The following is a 15538-nucleotide window of genomic DNA, read 5'->3' as shown; positions in this document are numbered from 1 at the left end:
TAATTATGCTCACAAAGTGTGTTTATATGCGACAATTGCGGAGCAGAGTTCTGACTTTCAAAGAATCCACCAAACCTGGTGGGAGCCGGGCGTTTAATCCAGCGGATTACCGAACAATGCCCGCCTCTGAAAGTGAAAAGCCGGACTTGGACCAAAATTCACTGTTAGTCCTCGGATCAGAGATTATTTAATTAATATTTGGAACAGTCATCTTCCAAAGATGTACAGCAGCATTGAGTCTCTATCTGTAGAATCTCAGTGGAAAACGATAGGCCAGCGTTGGCTCTTTGCTGTGTAAACACTCTGGTGCGTATCTCAACAGGCTCACTGTTAATGGAGACACGGTGACGCTCAAAGGAAAAAGAAAAACAGGAGCTGGATGTTTGTGTGAATGTTGCATCCACAGCAACCACCCGTTCAGTCATATATACTGCGCTGAAGCTCTTTAAAAATAGCCCTCATGTATTTTTTAAGAGTAGATCTGTGTAATCTATGAAGGGCCGTAAGGTGAGGCGGTAATAAATACGTAGAAATGTTCAGGCTCATTTGCACTCCTCACAGTCCCACCACGACTCCTAAGTATTAAAATATTCAGGTGTATTTGCGCCGCCGTCATGTTCCATATGTATGGATGCCACATCGAAAGCGTGACTCTGGCAGCTAATACACACAAAGGCGTACACCAAACACGTCGTTTCACGCAGCTGTGAACAAAGTCTCACATCACAGCCTCGATCCCAAGACGTTAGAATAAAGCACGAGAGCGACGTCGCGTGGCCGAGGACGTTTGTTCCTCCTGTTTCTCGCCCCCCTTTGATCCACCCAATTAAGTTAACAGTGTAACCCAAGAAAGTCGTTCAATTGGCGCGACTACGAGGAGCCCGAGGCCGACTGGTCCTCGGTGGCTTTCAAACCCTTCGCCTTGCAGCTGTACCCATTTGGGGTAAGAGGGAAGCCGTGTAATGGCCTGAAAGTTTACAGGGCGGTAAAAGTTGGAAGCGTGGGTCATATCTTCAATTTTTTTTTACTGCATTTCAAGAAGTATTGCATTTTTATTTCATCAGTTCGTCCTCTTGGTGGAGGAGCGCTTTGTATTTTGTGCAAACAGGCGTGAAGAGGGACGATAGGTCTCAGTGCGCGTCGTCGTAATTTAAACAGATGGAAAGCATTACGAGGAAAAACGCCCACATTCCCGCCAAAAGATGGCGAGCGCTTGTATGAGTCAAAGTGTAACGACACAAAATTAGTTTTTTCAAAAATGGATCAAGGTTCAATTTGTTAACGCTCCTCTTTTAAATAGTGAATCGTATTTTGTTGGGAGGTTTAGTTATTGATGTCGTACTGTCACCTAACAGGGAACACACACTCTGTATTTTTAGCCTTTAAATGAAGCTCATCTGAAAATTTAGAAAGTGTAGAAAAAATATCCAATTTTACACGACACGCAAAGAGCGCTTTCATTTCCAGGTATTTCTTTCTTTCTTTTTTAAAACGTGTTTTTCCTTTTAATTCACTGAGGGGATTTTCCAGCCAGATGAAGCTGTTAGTAGATTTCTTTAAAACAAAGATAAAACTTCACCGCGTATCTTCCCACTTTGCCGCTCCCAAGTGGCTACAAGGGGGGGAGAAAAAAAAACTGTTTGAATTCAAGAAAAATAACTTTTATTGTGCCGAGTTCATACAATGTCACATTCTGTTTGGTGAGATTTCCCAGCAGCCCCGAAATCAGACATAGGCATCATTTTGGGGCATGCAGTGTAAATCTGCAGCTTCTGAATTAGTGGGAATGACGAGGCGCTTTTACTGCTGCTCCACTTTTACGATTTAGTGCAACTTTAACTTTTAAAAAAGAGAGCTTCTTTTGGTGTGATGAAGCTGAATGGAAGTTGAACGAGAGGTTCAATTTGCTGCAGAGAAAAGACCGTTGAGTGCCAAAAGGTATTAATGGTCTCACTCCCAACTGATAAGTGTCACTTCCGGGGACGTGCGAGGAGGCGTCTTCGCTTCCTCGGGTTAAATCTTCCACTGATTTTCTGTTGCACCACGCAGACATATGATTTACTGGACAAAATGTAGATTGTAGTCGGGAGAAAATAAGGTCGTGTGGTGTGAAGTGGTCGGCCTCGGCACCAGCGAGCGCTCACCCGCTGCTGGAGAAGAAACTCTGCCGGTCAGTGTCGATCAGCTGCTCCGACTCATCATTGATCTTCATCGTGTGAAGGCCAACAAGACGCCGCCGCCGCCGCCACACACACGCTCAGGCAGACAGAGCAGCTCCCAGCTGAAGAGCATGTGAAGTGTAACTGATTTTACGCTTCGCCTCACTTCCCCCGCCGGCAGCACCGATGACAAACCCAACTGGGAGCTGCGAGTAGACGCACAACTACAGCTGACCTCTCCCTGCCGGCAGAGACGAATGGAGATGACGGGGAGTCATCCCAGACTGTTAAATTATGTCAAAATTAGATTTCTGTTTACATTGAGGCTGGAGATGCATCCTTTCTTATTTTAATTATGGCCAACCAGCAGTGACTGAGAAAAAAAAAAGGGGAATAGAAGATGCAGATTGTTTTATTTCTTCCCTCGGCGTTCACAGCACACAATTAGGACTTCAAATAAATGAAGCTTTTTGTGAATATTTTTACTTGAGTATTGAGCTGTGTTGGGACTAATTATACTGCGACAGAGGACGTTGGTTGAATACACCTTTCTCCACTGAGGCCCAGGATTAAAGACTCCATATTAAAATAGAAATAGGTCCAGACTTGGTCCACCTTCGCCTTCAAACACGATTAATTCCAAAAAATAAAATAAAAATCAAGATGGTGATGGTCAAATTACAAACTCCAGACTTCAGAGTAGCAGCTCACACAGCGGTGGGTTGTCGTTTTGCCTAAGGAAGAATGTGGCCTCACGCCATGGGGAAGTCCAGACACGGCTCCGTTCATCCTGCGCAGACAGACGGCAGCAGAGACGGCGGTGACAGCTTCGACTTCGGAAAAAAACATAAACAGAACTTATGATGAGGTATCTAAGATGTAATAAAACATGAGATGTTTTGCCATCACTGCTTCGGGATAATTAGTTGTGCAGGTTTTGACACGCTTTCAGAAAGCGGTAATCTGTTGGTCCAAAAATTTGGTCCAGATTCAAATATGTCAGCAACCGTTAGATGGATTTCCACAATGTTTTGTGCGGACTATTATGACTTCAAGGAGCGTTTCCTCTTGCACCACCATGAGGTTCATATTTGTGCTTTTACAGTGAATGTCAAAACTATTGCTGTCGTTGCTTTGGCAGTTGGTTCTGACGTTAATGTTTCCGTCCAGTTCATGTTTTGGTATTTTGTGACAAATCCAATGCCCCAATTTTTCTCCTAAACATGCACAGATGTTGAGCCAACAGACCAGAATGCAATCCAAACACAATGTCTTGTGTGCTCAACAAGCAGTCCCGACTGCTGTTTTTGTTTTTGTTTTTTTATTATCTAATTACAATGCTGAAGTCATCACAATCTTAAAAAATACTAGACTCAACATATCCTAGACTCTGTGGGGGTTTTCCACAGATTGTGGGAAACGTAGCGAAGCAGCCGGTAAATGAGGCAATCTGAGGTAAACTAAAAACCAAATTTCTGCACTTCATCAGCAGATGCACCCAGGAATTCTTCACAAACATCCCAAATTGATAGCGGTCGGGGAGAAAATCCTTCTCCTGGGTTTTCATTTTTCATGTGACAAATCTTATTTGAAGCTTAATTTCCCCCTGAAAGTGCCAGCAGTTCTCCGCCCTTAATATCATCCTAAAAACAGACGACTGTGCCAGAGGAATAAATAATAAACTCTGACCGGTGTTTGTCTCTGTCAGGATTCTGTTCACGCAAAGTTTTAGAAACTGACTAATCGTTCTGTGAGTTTGACAAAACCGTCTAAAACTCATTTCAGTGTCTCCTGGTCTTTTGAATGCCCCAGATCATGCTAACTTCAAAAGTAAAATGTGTTGTGAACATTTTTAGCTTTAAATTATGAAAAATCAACTACACTGACCTTCGATTAAGAGTTTCAGTTTGTTTTATCTGCTATACAAGTGAGATCATCGTCTGTAACTTAAATACTAGGTGAATACTTTACGAACTGGAGAGTACTTGGTGCTAGAAGATATGAGGCGACCGTAAAGATCTTTTTTTTTTCCTAGCGAACTCGAATTCACCTGCAGTACATTGTAAAACTACTGAAATGATGAATATGTTTAAGTGCCAAGTCAAGGACAACTGGATTTTACACGTTTCTGCCTCTGGTCTAAAAGAAAAAAGAAAAAAAAAAAAAAAAAACTACTTCTCAGATCTGAAGAACTGAGCCATCATAAAGAAGCTTTGTGGATCCGGGTGACTGACAGAATTCGCAGACTTAAATCGGGTTTGACCGCTTGACGACCTCAACCTTAACGTTTCAACTCTAACCACGTCCAACATCACCGTGAGGTCTGTAATTCCTTATTATTGGAGCAGAATGACAACTTCAACATCGGAGGTCAGTGAAAAAGTTGAATCCTCAGCTGGTCTTAAGTTACTGCTTGATTGAAGACTGCGGCAGCTGACGTCCCTTTTCCACAGCACCACGGAGTGGAACAAAACTTACCGCAAGAAAACTAAGTGAGGATCCACGTCGATATTCCCTTTTGGCGTCGTATTCGGAAAAAACCACGACTTTTTCAAGGACTCCACCAACAAGCCTGAAAGCTCCTCGGAGTTGTGTTTTGCGCTCTCCTGCGACGTCACGCGACGGACAGATGGCTCAGCCAATCGCCTGCCAAGTATTTGTTGAAGGCGCCTGCAAAGCCTCCCCAGATGGTTCTGTGTAACTAACCATCTGGAGCGTAAGATTTGAAATCTGACGTCACGAGGAGATATGCACCCTTCGAACCTCCATTCTGTTGGCACTCATAATATTTGCTTCCAAAGTCGTCTCCTTCCACATTCGAGCCTTTTTTGATATATCGGAATCTGGAGGCGGGAAGAGCTAACAGCCATAAATATCAGCGAGGACCACTCTCATCCCCAAACCTGTGCCTGGCTTCTCATTGATATAAAATATATATTTATATATTTTTTTATTATGTGTCTGTTTGATTTAAAAAGAGGAAAAAAAAATGAACCGGGTTGTGTCGAGGTAGATTTGGAGCGAGTGTAACATGCATTAAATTTTGCAGGTCTGTGTTTGCCAACTCAAGCAACCAAAATAGCTGAGCCTGGAGGAGGTTCACACATTGAGACCAAACTTGCACCGCAACACCTGATTTGTAGTGACAAAGTGTTTTTGTTTTTTTTTTCTTAAACATCCCAGAAATCGGATACACGACAGCCCACGAACACGTCCCATGTTTCTGTCGAGTTTCTGTGATTACATTTTTAGCTAAGACAATCAGTGTACAACTCGGTGAATCGTGTTTTGACATTTGTACGTCGTCGCCAATATTGATTTAAAATGTGTTAGATATATATATTTTTTCTTTTTGTAATCACTTTAGTCGGCCTCTGAAAATATCAGCCACAGCTGAATGCAACGCGAAACAGCTGAAAATCAATCATAAGCAAACAGTTTTCACTCGTGGAGTCGCAGCCGGTCTGACCTCGGCGGGATTATTGTGTAGATGTATTTTTCGTTTGTTAAACTAGTCTCCCCTGTTAAACTAGTCTTCAAATATAAATGTCCACAATCAGGCTCGAGGCAGAAAAAGCAGCTATAGTGAGAGAAATTTTTGATGCCACTGAGTTGTCCTCAAGAAAACTTTTCGTTTATTCATTCATTCATTTACTGTCATGCCTCAGGGCTCTGCTTGCGTACTGAGTGTGTTTGTGTCTTTGTGCGTGTGTGTGAGTGCCTCTCCTGTCTTTCTATCAATGTGTGGACAAGTTGTAATTTGAAAGCATTGTTGTGAGGACATGTTTTGCCTCCCAACTTTAAAAAGGCTGTTGATTAAGTTTTGGATCTTGCGTTGTTGTTCCAAACGGGCTCAGGTAGAGACTGAGGGCAGATATCTAGTTGAGGTGGCCGACATTAGAGGAAGGGGGACGGGAAAATGCATTACATCAGCGAACGTCCTCGTGTTTGTGTTTGCATGTGCAGATGTGTGCGTTGGCCAGTGAAGCGTGTAGCTCTCCTCTCTGGCATATTAATTCTTCTCATCCAAACAACGCATATTGAGCTGGAGCCTGACAGCAGAGTACTGAAGCTGCATATCAATTTGTCTTGTTTTTTTTTTGTTTGTTTGTTTGTTTGTTCAAAGTCTTTATTGTCATATGTACAGTAAAGAAAGGCGTTTCTCTGCACAATGAAATTTTTATTTGCTGCCCACAATGAATGCTCGCATGTATAGAAATAGAATAAAAATGAAAAGAAAAGGTTAAGAAAAAAACAGAATAAAAACAGGACAGTCTCAAGCAGCAACAGAAATATAATACAATAACAGTCTGTGAGAAATGTAGTGTAACAGTTGCCTGACTGTTGCATGAGGTAGACGATGCAATTATTAACTTTTGTTTAGGAGTCCGATTGCAGCGGGAAAGAAAGTGTTCTTTAGTCTGCTAGTGCTGCATTTCACACTTCTGTACCTCCGGCCTGAGGGCAGAAGTGTGAACGGTCCGTGGGGGGGTCCATGAAGATGGAGGCAGAGCGCCTGTGGACTCTGCAGAGAAGGCAGTGGAGTCCTCTCTACTCTCTGCAGGCGTAGTGCTGCTGTACCGCATGCCGATGCAGCTGGTCAAGATGCCCTCAACAACGCAGCTGTAGAAGTTGCAGAGGATCTTCGGCGGCATGCCAAACTTCCTCAGCCGCTGACCAGCCGTGTGCGGTTCAGGTTTTAGAAAGTGCAGATCATTTTGCTGCAGCAGACAGCCATACAGAAATGGATTTACAGAGAAGAAGAAGAAGACGCATTGGCGCTGAGCTACAGAAAGGCCGCCGGAATGACAATGGCAGCACTGAATGGGCAACCATGAACCTCTTCAGGTGTGGAGGACAGTCAATGCAGCATGTTTCTTTTTTTGGGGGGGAGATTATAAGAAACCATTATCAAGCCACATAATTAGTCTCATTGCTATGAAAATAGAAATAAAGAAATGAGGGTGTAGAAGGAGGTCATGATCTAGATTTCAGTGAAAGAAAAAGCTTGAAAATGAGCAGAAGCGTGTGAAAGACATTATTTTTAATCAAAGACAAAAGCACAAACACTGGTCCGAGTTTTAAAGCCCGAATCCGCTCCGGCGTGTGCTTTCTCGTTTGTTTTTGTGTTTTGAGCTTTCATCATTTCAAAGATATGAATTTGATTGATTTATAACCTAATGGAAATTCTGGGAAATAATAAATGAAGGAACATTGCGGTAACAAGGAGGCCAAAGAAGTGAACACACTGACAAAATATGTGCACAGAAACTGTAGGAAAGGCAATTGTGCTGCTTTTTGTTTTGTTTTTTTGCCAAACACAGCAAACGTGTTGAGGCAGCAAAGAACAGCAAGCACAAACAGGAAAGGTGTGGAAAGTGTTGAGCTGTTTTTGTGTTTTTTTTGTAGTAGTAGTTTGAAATAAAAATATGAATTGTGCTGATTATTCAGTTGTTATAGACCTTGTGTTGAAAACTTTAAACATTGGAGCACACCTTAAATCAACACATTGTGACAAATTTAGATATTATTCATATATAGAGATATATATGGATATATTTCAGCCTTAAAAATTACTACACTTGCACAAAAACCTAATAACAGAAATGTTGTGGTCCATTTGACATTATAAAAACAGCGCTGGATGACAGTTACCGACGAAATTACGAGCAAAAGGCTGAAGGTTTCTAAAAGACTCGTTGCTGCAGCACTGTTGACTGTGAAAGTCTGTTTTCAGCATGAGAAATAAAAGGCCGGCAGGTTGGCGTCAACCACCTCTGCCGTGTCACGGCCCAGAGAGCGTTAAAGGGAAAGCCTCTAGGAGCATTCAGGTTGTTCTCGAGTGCCTCTTTGATATTTGACCTGTTTGACAATCCGGCATCCGAGGATCGGGAAAATGTTAAGAGTAGGTGGAGAAGAGTTTCTGATACTCGACATCTGTAAGGTGACTCTGTGGTCTGGTACAGCGAGGAGAAAAAGTCAGGAATAAGGCCTCATGCTGCGGTGTACAGAGCGCTGCCTTTACTGGGGCAGCTGTCAGAAACATCTGTTTACAGGAAGTCTTCATTAGACAGGACGGCGTCACTCGGTCCACAGGTGAGTCTCCTGCGTCGCAGCTCTCCTGCCTGGCTGAATGTTACGGAGCAGATGTCACATCACAGTGGAGGATGTAGATGATCATCCTCTAATCCCACAGTAGCGGATTATCTGTCCAAATATTCTACACACGGTGTCCTAATCCAAGGTCATATGTGATATTGTTGATATTAAGTCGTCGAAAGATGTCTTTCTGTACATTTTTGAGTGGAGGTTGTAGTTTATGTGTATCATAAGGGGAGGTTTATGATTTGGGACATAACAGAAATCATAATGTATTAAGACCAAACTAATAAAGCCAGACATCTGCGGATCCATCTGTTTCCACAGACGACTGGGCTCAACCATGACAAATTACATTGCACCAAATTATATGGCACGTCAACGTGAGCCTGAACATCAGGTTTCATCAAATTAGAAATCAGGCGAATGTAAAACGTCTAGACAACGTTGCCTGGAAGCAGCACTTCAGCGTGTGTGGTGTGGGAGGAGAAAAGCTCACTCTTACACACACTGCGAGTTAAGAAACATCTCTAGGTGAAGGAAGAAATGATTTCCCCGCCTGACTTAAAGGACAAGGCCACAGCTTGGCTCCTTTATTTTGGTGGAGTCCCCCGTGACATCAAAAAATGATGATATTTTGAAAGTGCTCTAAGTACTGTGGGAACGGAGGCCTGTCAGAGGAGGCTGGGACGACTGCAGGAGGTGATACCGGCTATAAATGGTGTTGCTGTTGCATGCAGTGACACTTAGATGGGCGCAAGTGTTTGTGCTGTCACTTTAAAAGCAAGTGGTGGCTGTGCTGGTAGCTTGTCTGGCTGCTGATGGATTCCATCTTGAGTATTGGTAATGTGTGTGTAGACAGAGAGGCACTGACATATGGATTCAATACACACTGGAACGAACAACAGCACAAAGCACTTTAATCCAAAATTGGCCTGTCATGGGCTTTATGAGCTTCAGAAAGACAATAAAGCTGTTGCTTTTTTCTGCTGGACTTAAGCCGTGCCCTGCCGTCAGGTGAGGAGACAATAAAGCCGACCGCTTTTTCTCTCCGCAGGTGGAATCTCCGCTGGCAGTGGACGCCGTTCTGGGAGAGTCGGCGTTCTCCGTCACGGACGACAAGGTTTCCATCACGGAGCTGCGGGTTCACGCCATCTCAGGCCTGACCCTGTCGCTGCAGCCCAGCCCCGGAAACAGCCACACCATGGTGGCCAAGGCCACCGGCCTCCAGACGCTCACCGCTCCCAAACAGGTACAGCAAGTCGACAAAAACTGACGCAGTGTGCATTTAGATGTCACGCTAGCTAGCTGTCTTTTTTTTTTTTTGCCCAATCACATCAGACCAAAAGGATAAGATAATCCTTAATTAGGGAAATTCAGACGCTAAAGCTGCAAGGTTCAGAAATGTAACCAAAAAAAAGGAAACAGAGACGCCAGGAACGATGTTTTACTCTGGAACTACCAACCATGGAAATCTGAAAATAATGGAAGTGTGCAGGTGCTCCATTGCTCCATATTTATGAAGGAATACAAATCCACCAAGTTACCAACAATCTGGCCGAGGTTACAGCTCATGTGGAAAAAAAACAGTTACATTTTCACTTAAAAACTCCTAATTCTGAACTAGCTAAAAAAAAAAAAAAGTCTCTGCTTATGTTTCCTGTTGTTACGGCAGCAAACGGGAATAAATATTAAAGTTCCTTTTCTGGGTATCTAGTCGAAAACCGAAAAAACTTCCATTTTAAGTGTAGCTCTGTCGGGGCTAAACTACTGAATCTGACATTGTGTTGTTTTTGTCAGAGGGGTTGATAGGAGGGGCTTACAGTGGCTGCTCTAAGAAACTCCCTCTGCCTTATTAGCACTCAGCCTTGTGCCTCCTTTTTTAATCTCTCCTGAGTGTTAAAACAAAGTTTATTTGCAAATCCCCTCGGTGGCAGACAGCAATTTTGAAATCTTTTCCAGCTCCAGCTGGTACATCTGGCAAGGACACAAGATAAACGCAGCTGCGGTGGACTAATAAGCATTGTTGGGAGTCAGGACTGTTTCATTACAACCTCCGTACCAGCCAAGTCTGGCTGAAGCATTTCGATGGGCCCCGGAAATGGATTTGGTTGTTTGAGTGAGAAGGGAAAACGTGTCTGGGTGAAAAACAGAAACTCCGAATGCAGCTCTTCCTCACACCAGAGTCAGGGTCTCTGCATTTCCCTGCAAAGAATTAATTGGCAGCCCTGCTTCATCCATAGAAGTGTGTTTGCAGATGTGTTCTCTGACTTCTCCTGCTTTGCCCTTTCATTGGCCTGCAAGTTGCTAAAAATGCAACGACAACCACATCAAGCATGAGTGAGCGAGAAGCGAGCATTAAATTCCAATTTTTCTTGCTTTCCGCTTCTTGGCCACCTTGAAATTTAATTATTGTAATGTATTGTCCTAAGTGCTCTCCAAGGCCGGGCCATAAAAGGCAGCCAATTCCTCTGCCGGCAAAGCTCTCAGAGGAGTACTGGAGCTATTTCAAGCCATTTGATTCTGTTTCACTGGAAAACTTTCTAAATGTCCTCTATTACTCCGGCATGAATGAAACACATAAACTATGGATGGGGAGAGTTGGAAAAATCAAGGTCTCTTTGCATTATTCTCATTTCTACTCGACAAAGCTGAAGCCTTTCAGAACCAAGAGCGTCACTGTTTGAAGGCTCATCGTAAACCATTCTTTGTCGCCCCGGCATCCTCACACGAGTCCTGCTTAAATTAATAACTTAGTAAGGTGTTTATGAAACGATGGCTTTTCATGTCGATGCAGACGACGTTTCCGGGGGAATGTTTTCCTACATATGCATATTTTAACATCCGAGCTGTTTATGTTCAGTTTACATCCACATACAGAGAATCCTCAAAGAGTTACCTCAATGCACAGAAAGTCAGAAAATCAAAGATAGGAAACTTGCAAATGAACATTAGTTTATGGGAAATACACAGATGACATTAATTGGAGATGCTGTGCTGCCAAAGTCATAGTAGGTTAAATGCATGAAATAATATCAACAGAAATCCCTGAGGATCTCATCGGGGTCTTCAATTCCCCCTCCTGCCTCTTTCAGCGACAACAAAGAAATAAAAGGAAGCTCCTGTTTTTTTGAAATATTTTCCAAAACGAAATGAAAATCAGCTCCTCTACATCCGGCGCTCTGCTGCACTGATCAGCAGAGAAAAGCAGGTGCCAATTGTTTTTGGTGTGGAGACACCCACACATTTTTCCCTGCGTCAGCCTTTTTTCGCAGAGTCAGCTCGTAAAAACAGATAAGCCATATTCAATGTATTATTCAAATCATCCGTATCAAAGGCTGTCTTCGCTCTGTCGTTCTGAGATCACAGAGCTTCGGCTCCTGGTGGAGTGCCACTGCAACAAAGTGGTTGTCTTTATTACGCCGGCGGGACTTTGGCCCTTAAAACTGGGGATGTGCAACTGGCCTTTACAAATTAAGAAGACGACGAAACCTGTTGGACTGTTTAAGAAACAACACTTTGTCAGCTCCTCTAATGGTCTGATGCTGTTATTCAAGAGAGCTGTGAACAAAGGCGACTGTCAAACGCTTCCTTGATTATATGGATGCCAGTGTTGCTGTGTTTTTTTTTTTATTTCTCTTTGCAGCAGATGAATGTTGTCAGATAACGGCTGCGCGGCGTTTCATCCAGTTTCTCGATAGGAGAAAAATAGACACTGAAGGGTGATTTAGAAAAACACAAAATGAGAAGATCACACGCAGCAAACGGGGAGGAGACGCACCGAAGCACATGCTGCTGCTGCCGTGTGGCTTATCTGTCTGTGCTGCAGAGCGGGGCTGTGTTGTTGCCTTCAGGACAAGACGCTCGTCCTTTCCCCTCCTTCCTCTGTGGCTCGTCGGTGTGCACATCAGAGGCGGGCTGTCTTGCGAGGCTTGTACCGAGCGCCGGGTACCGCCAATGTTGTAAAAAACATAAAAAACATTGGCGCCAGTCCAGAACTTCACAGGCTCCGTTGGGAACGGATCGTGGTCAATACCATGAAAGAATGGCATCTGAACCAGTGAAGATACGAACAGCAGGCAGAGCCACAGCCTTTTGACAGTTTTTACTTTTAATGGTACAAAATCCAGTACTGTCATTAAAGCTACTGCAGGATATACTTTTTTTTTTTTTTCCTTCCATGTACATCACCATTTATGGCTTTGTCCTCCTTTATAGGCCGGATCTAAACCTCCCTGATAGCTGCCATTAAAGCCATTTAAAGTCTAATGGCCGGCGGTGTTAGTGGTGCACCCAGATTTTCGACTTCCTGTAAAGCGAAGAGAACAACTCTCCCCGAGCAGAGTCAGAATCATCATCATCATCATCATCATCATCATGTGGAGGATTTTTAAGTTTTCAGTCACTTTGCGGCAATAACACAATAATAAAAGTGTAATCAAGCCAGTAGAATCGCAAAACTTGGGTACATTTTTTGTTACCTTGTGATGGACGATTCAGACTTTCTGTTCTGACATTGACAACAAATCAATGCCAATTATTTCTGCCCTTTCCGTTTTGTTCTCAGCCCGATAGTCGGGTAGAAACTGGTGATTTTTCCTCCACATTTTGGAGCATCCTGAGCATGTTGTTGACTTTGGAAGAGTTTTGAAATGTTTCTTTATATATATATATACATATATATGTATATATATATCTTGTAAAACTTTTTCCTCAAATTTGAGTACAACAGCTTATTTTCTCTGTATTTCTGCGGATAAATTTAGTCTGCTTGTGAATTCTGCAGGTCAAAAGACATCTAACTGCCCTTTGGGATTAAATGGTAATCACAGACAAACATTTCAGTTTGTGTGTTGAGAAAAAGAATTTGTCGTATATTTATAGTTTCACAGGGAAGTTAAAATAAAAATAAATGAATGTTGTTTTTCTCGGGTCAACTAAACTAAACTAGACTGTGTTTCTCTTTTTGTCTGACAGGAGGCCAGTTTGTCCATCTGGATTCTTTTCAGTGACAACACAGCCGCCACTCTGACTTACTTTGATCCCAAAGACTACAACCTCAACGCCTCCACTCTGGACGATAAAGTTGCGTCGGTATCTCAGGAGCCTCAGCAGCGCTGGCCTGTCGTGGTGGCCGAGGGCGAGGGATCTGGCGACCTGGTGCGTCTGGAGATGACGATCTGTGAGGCCTGCCAGAAGACCAAGCGCAAAAGCGTCATCGCATCGGCTGCGGTTTACATCAAAGTCCGCTTTGGCACGGAGGAAGACTCTGAGGAAGAGGCGATCACAGAGGGCGAGATCGAGCTGGCGCCCGTCACGAGACGTACAATTATTGATCCGAGCATCAATGGAAGAATTTATGAGACATCTAATGAGCAGCCGGCTAGTGTTCCCATTGATTACACTAATTTCCCCACTATTAGCAACGAGGAGCAGCCAACGGAGAGCGACGAAGAGGAGGAAGACGACTTTGTGCATTCGTCTCGCAACATGACTGACCTTGAGATTGGCATGTACGCTTTACTGGGAGTCTTCTGCCTGGCCATCTTAGTCTTTCTCATCAACTGCATAGTCTTTGTGCTTAAGTACCGCCATAAGCGGATCCCCCCTGAGGGTCAGGCCAACATGGACCATTCCCACCACTGGGTGTTCCTGGGAAATGGCCAGCCGCTGAGGGCCCAGTGCGACCTGTCGCCGCAGCAGGTGGAAAGCCCCAGCAACCCTTTGGAGGGCGTACAGACTTGCTGCCACGGGGACCATCACAGCAGCGGCAGTTCGCAGACTAGCGTTCAGAGCCAGGTACACGGGCGGGGCGACGGCAGCTCCGGCGGCTCTACGAAGGACAACGGCGAGGAGGCCAGCTCACCCACCTCAAAGCGCAAGAGAGTCAAGTTCACCACCTTTACCACCCTCCCCACGGAAGAGCTGCCCTACAACTCCATCCCCATCGCAGACGAAGAGGACATTCAGTGGGTTTGCCAGGATATGGGCTTTCAAGACCCAGAGGAACTGCACGATTACATGCGCAGAATAAAAGAAATAGCCTGAGATGAGAGGCGCAGTGTGAAGCGCTGCTCTCGGCTTTCTAAAGAACGTTCCTTTCTATTTTTCTCTTTTTCACCTCAGTGAAAGAAACATTTCACAGACTAAAAGGCCAACTGTTGTTTTTTTCGGTTAGGGTTTGTTTCATTTAGTTTGCACAGTGCTGTAATCTAATACACGCTCACACAAGAGAGGACGCCGGGAAGCCAAAGACTCGACCAGAGGATCTCAATCACCTGAGAAATATGTCTCACTGGGAGGCTGAGCCACGGCCAGGCTTATTTTCAGGACCTGAATCTGGAGCGAGCCTGACAGGGACCAGAGCGTTAGAGGAGGGTTTTTCTTTTTGTTTTTGGGTGTTGGCTCAGTGGGACTCTGCTGTGACCTGCTCCAAACTAAGAGGCCTTTGATGAACAAACAAAACTGTCAAAGACTCTCAAGAAAGTTACCCTGAAAAAGAAAAAGAAAAAAAAAAAAAAAATTAATAATCATTTTGTTTTTGCCAAAGTAGGAAAAGCATTGTTTTAATGGCAAAACTTCTTTCATTGTTGTTCTTGGTGCAGCACACTCATGATTTGTACTCATTTACCATTCCTTCCATTTTTCTACATTTCATAGGTAGTCTGAAGCAGTGCCCTACTACTAGTGCTCCTGGTCCTGAACAAATCTAATGCCTTATCAAAGACGGTCACGGTTCACTTCAGACTGGTAACAGACAGGCAGTGTAGTACGGAGCGACGTCGGCACAACGCTACGACTGATCTCGAGCCCGCGGCCTAAACAGAGAAGAGCTTGTGTATCGTGAGGATCTCTGATAGTCTTTGCATGGAAGGGGATCTCGAGGCACAATCAGCAACTTTTCTTTGTTTTTGGTTTTGGTTTTTGGTTGTTTTTTTTTTTTTGCTTCAAAATTTGTAAATGTTTGTATTGTAATTATATAATCATTCATACCACATTACAGGAGTAAATATGTTATCATACATTTACACGCATGCCATATCAGGCCCACATGCAGACATTCCTCTCTAGTCTATGTATATATGGTATCGAGCCCACTGTCAGCTCCGAGCGGAAAAAGCCGGTTGATGTCTTGAAAATATTATAGTCTTGTGGTGAGTAGAAGGTCCCCTCCCCCCCTCGGTTAACGTCTTGACAGAACTGTAGCTTTTTAACAAACCGGTATCACATTTGATTGTTGAACATTTGAGGATTTGCTATGCATCAGAATTGTAACAGAT

The 15538-nt window shown here is 43.8% G+C and overlaps 1 protein-coding gene across 2 annotated transcripts in view; it reads left to right on the top strand.

Moving 5' to 3' along the window:
• tmem132e (transmembrane protein 132E) overlaps window positions 1–15195 on the top strand; it is a 299821-nt gene extending 284626 nt beyond the window's left edge. For both annotated transcript variants that reach the window (XM_029520090.1, XM_029520089.1), the window contains exons 8-9: window positions 9316–9510; window positions 13236–15195. In XM_029520090.1, the coding sequence (XP_029375950.1) occupies window positions 9316–9510; window positions 13236–14306 (1266 nt within the window). In that variant the 3' untranslated portion in view covers window positions 14307–15195. The remainder of the gene's footprint in view (window positions 1–9315; window positions 9511–13235) is intronic.
• Window positions 15196–15538: the final 343 nt, after the last annotated feature.

Source organism: Echeneis naucrates, chromosome 14 (genome assembly GCF_900963305.1).
Source record: "Echeneis naucrates chromosome 14, fEcheNa1.1, whole genome shotgun sequence".
Lineage (NCBI taxonomy): Eukaryota > Metazoa > Chordata > Actinopteri > Carangiformes > Echeneidae > Echeneis > Echeneis naucrates.
This window is presented reverse-complemented; position numbering and strand designations above follow the sequence as displayed.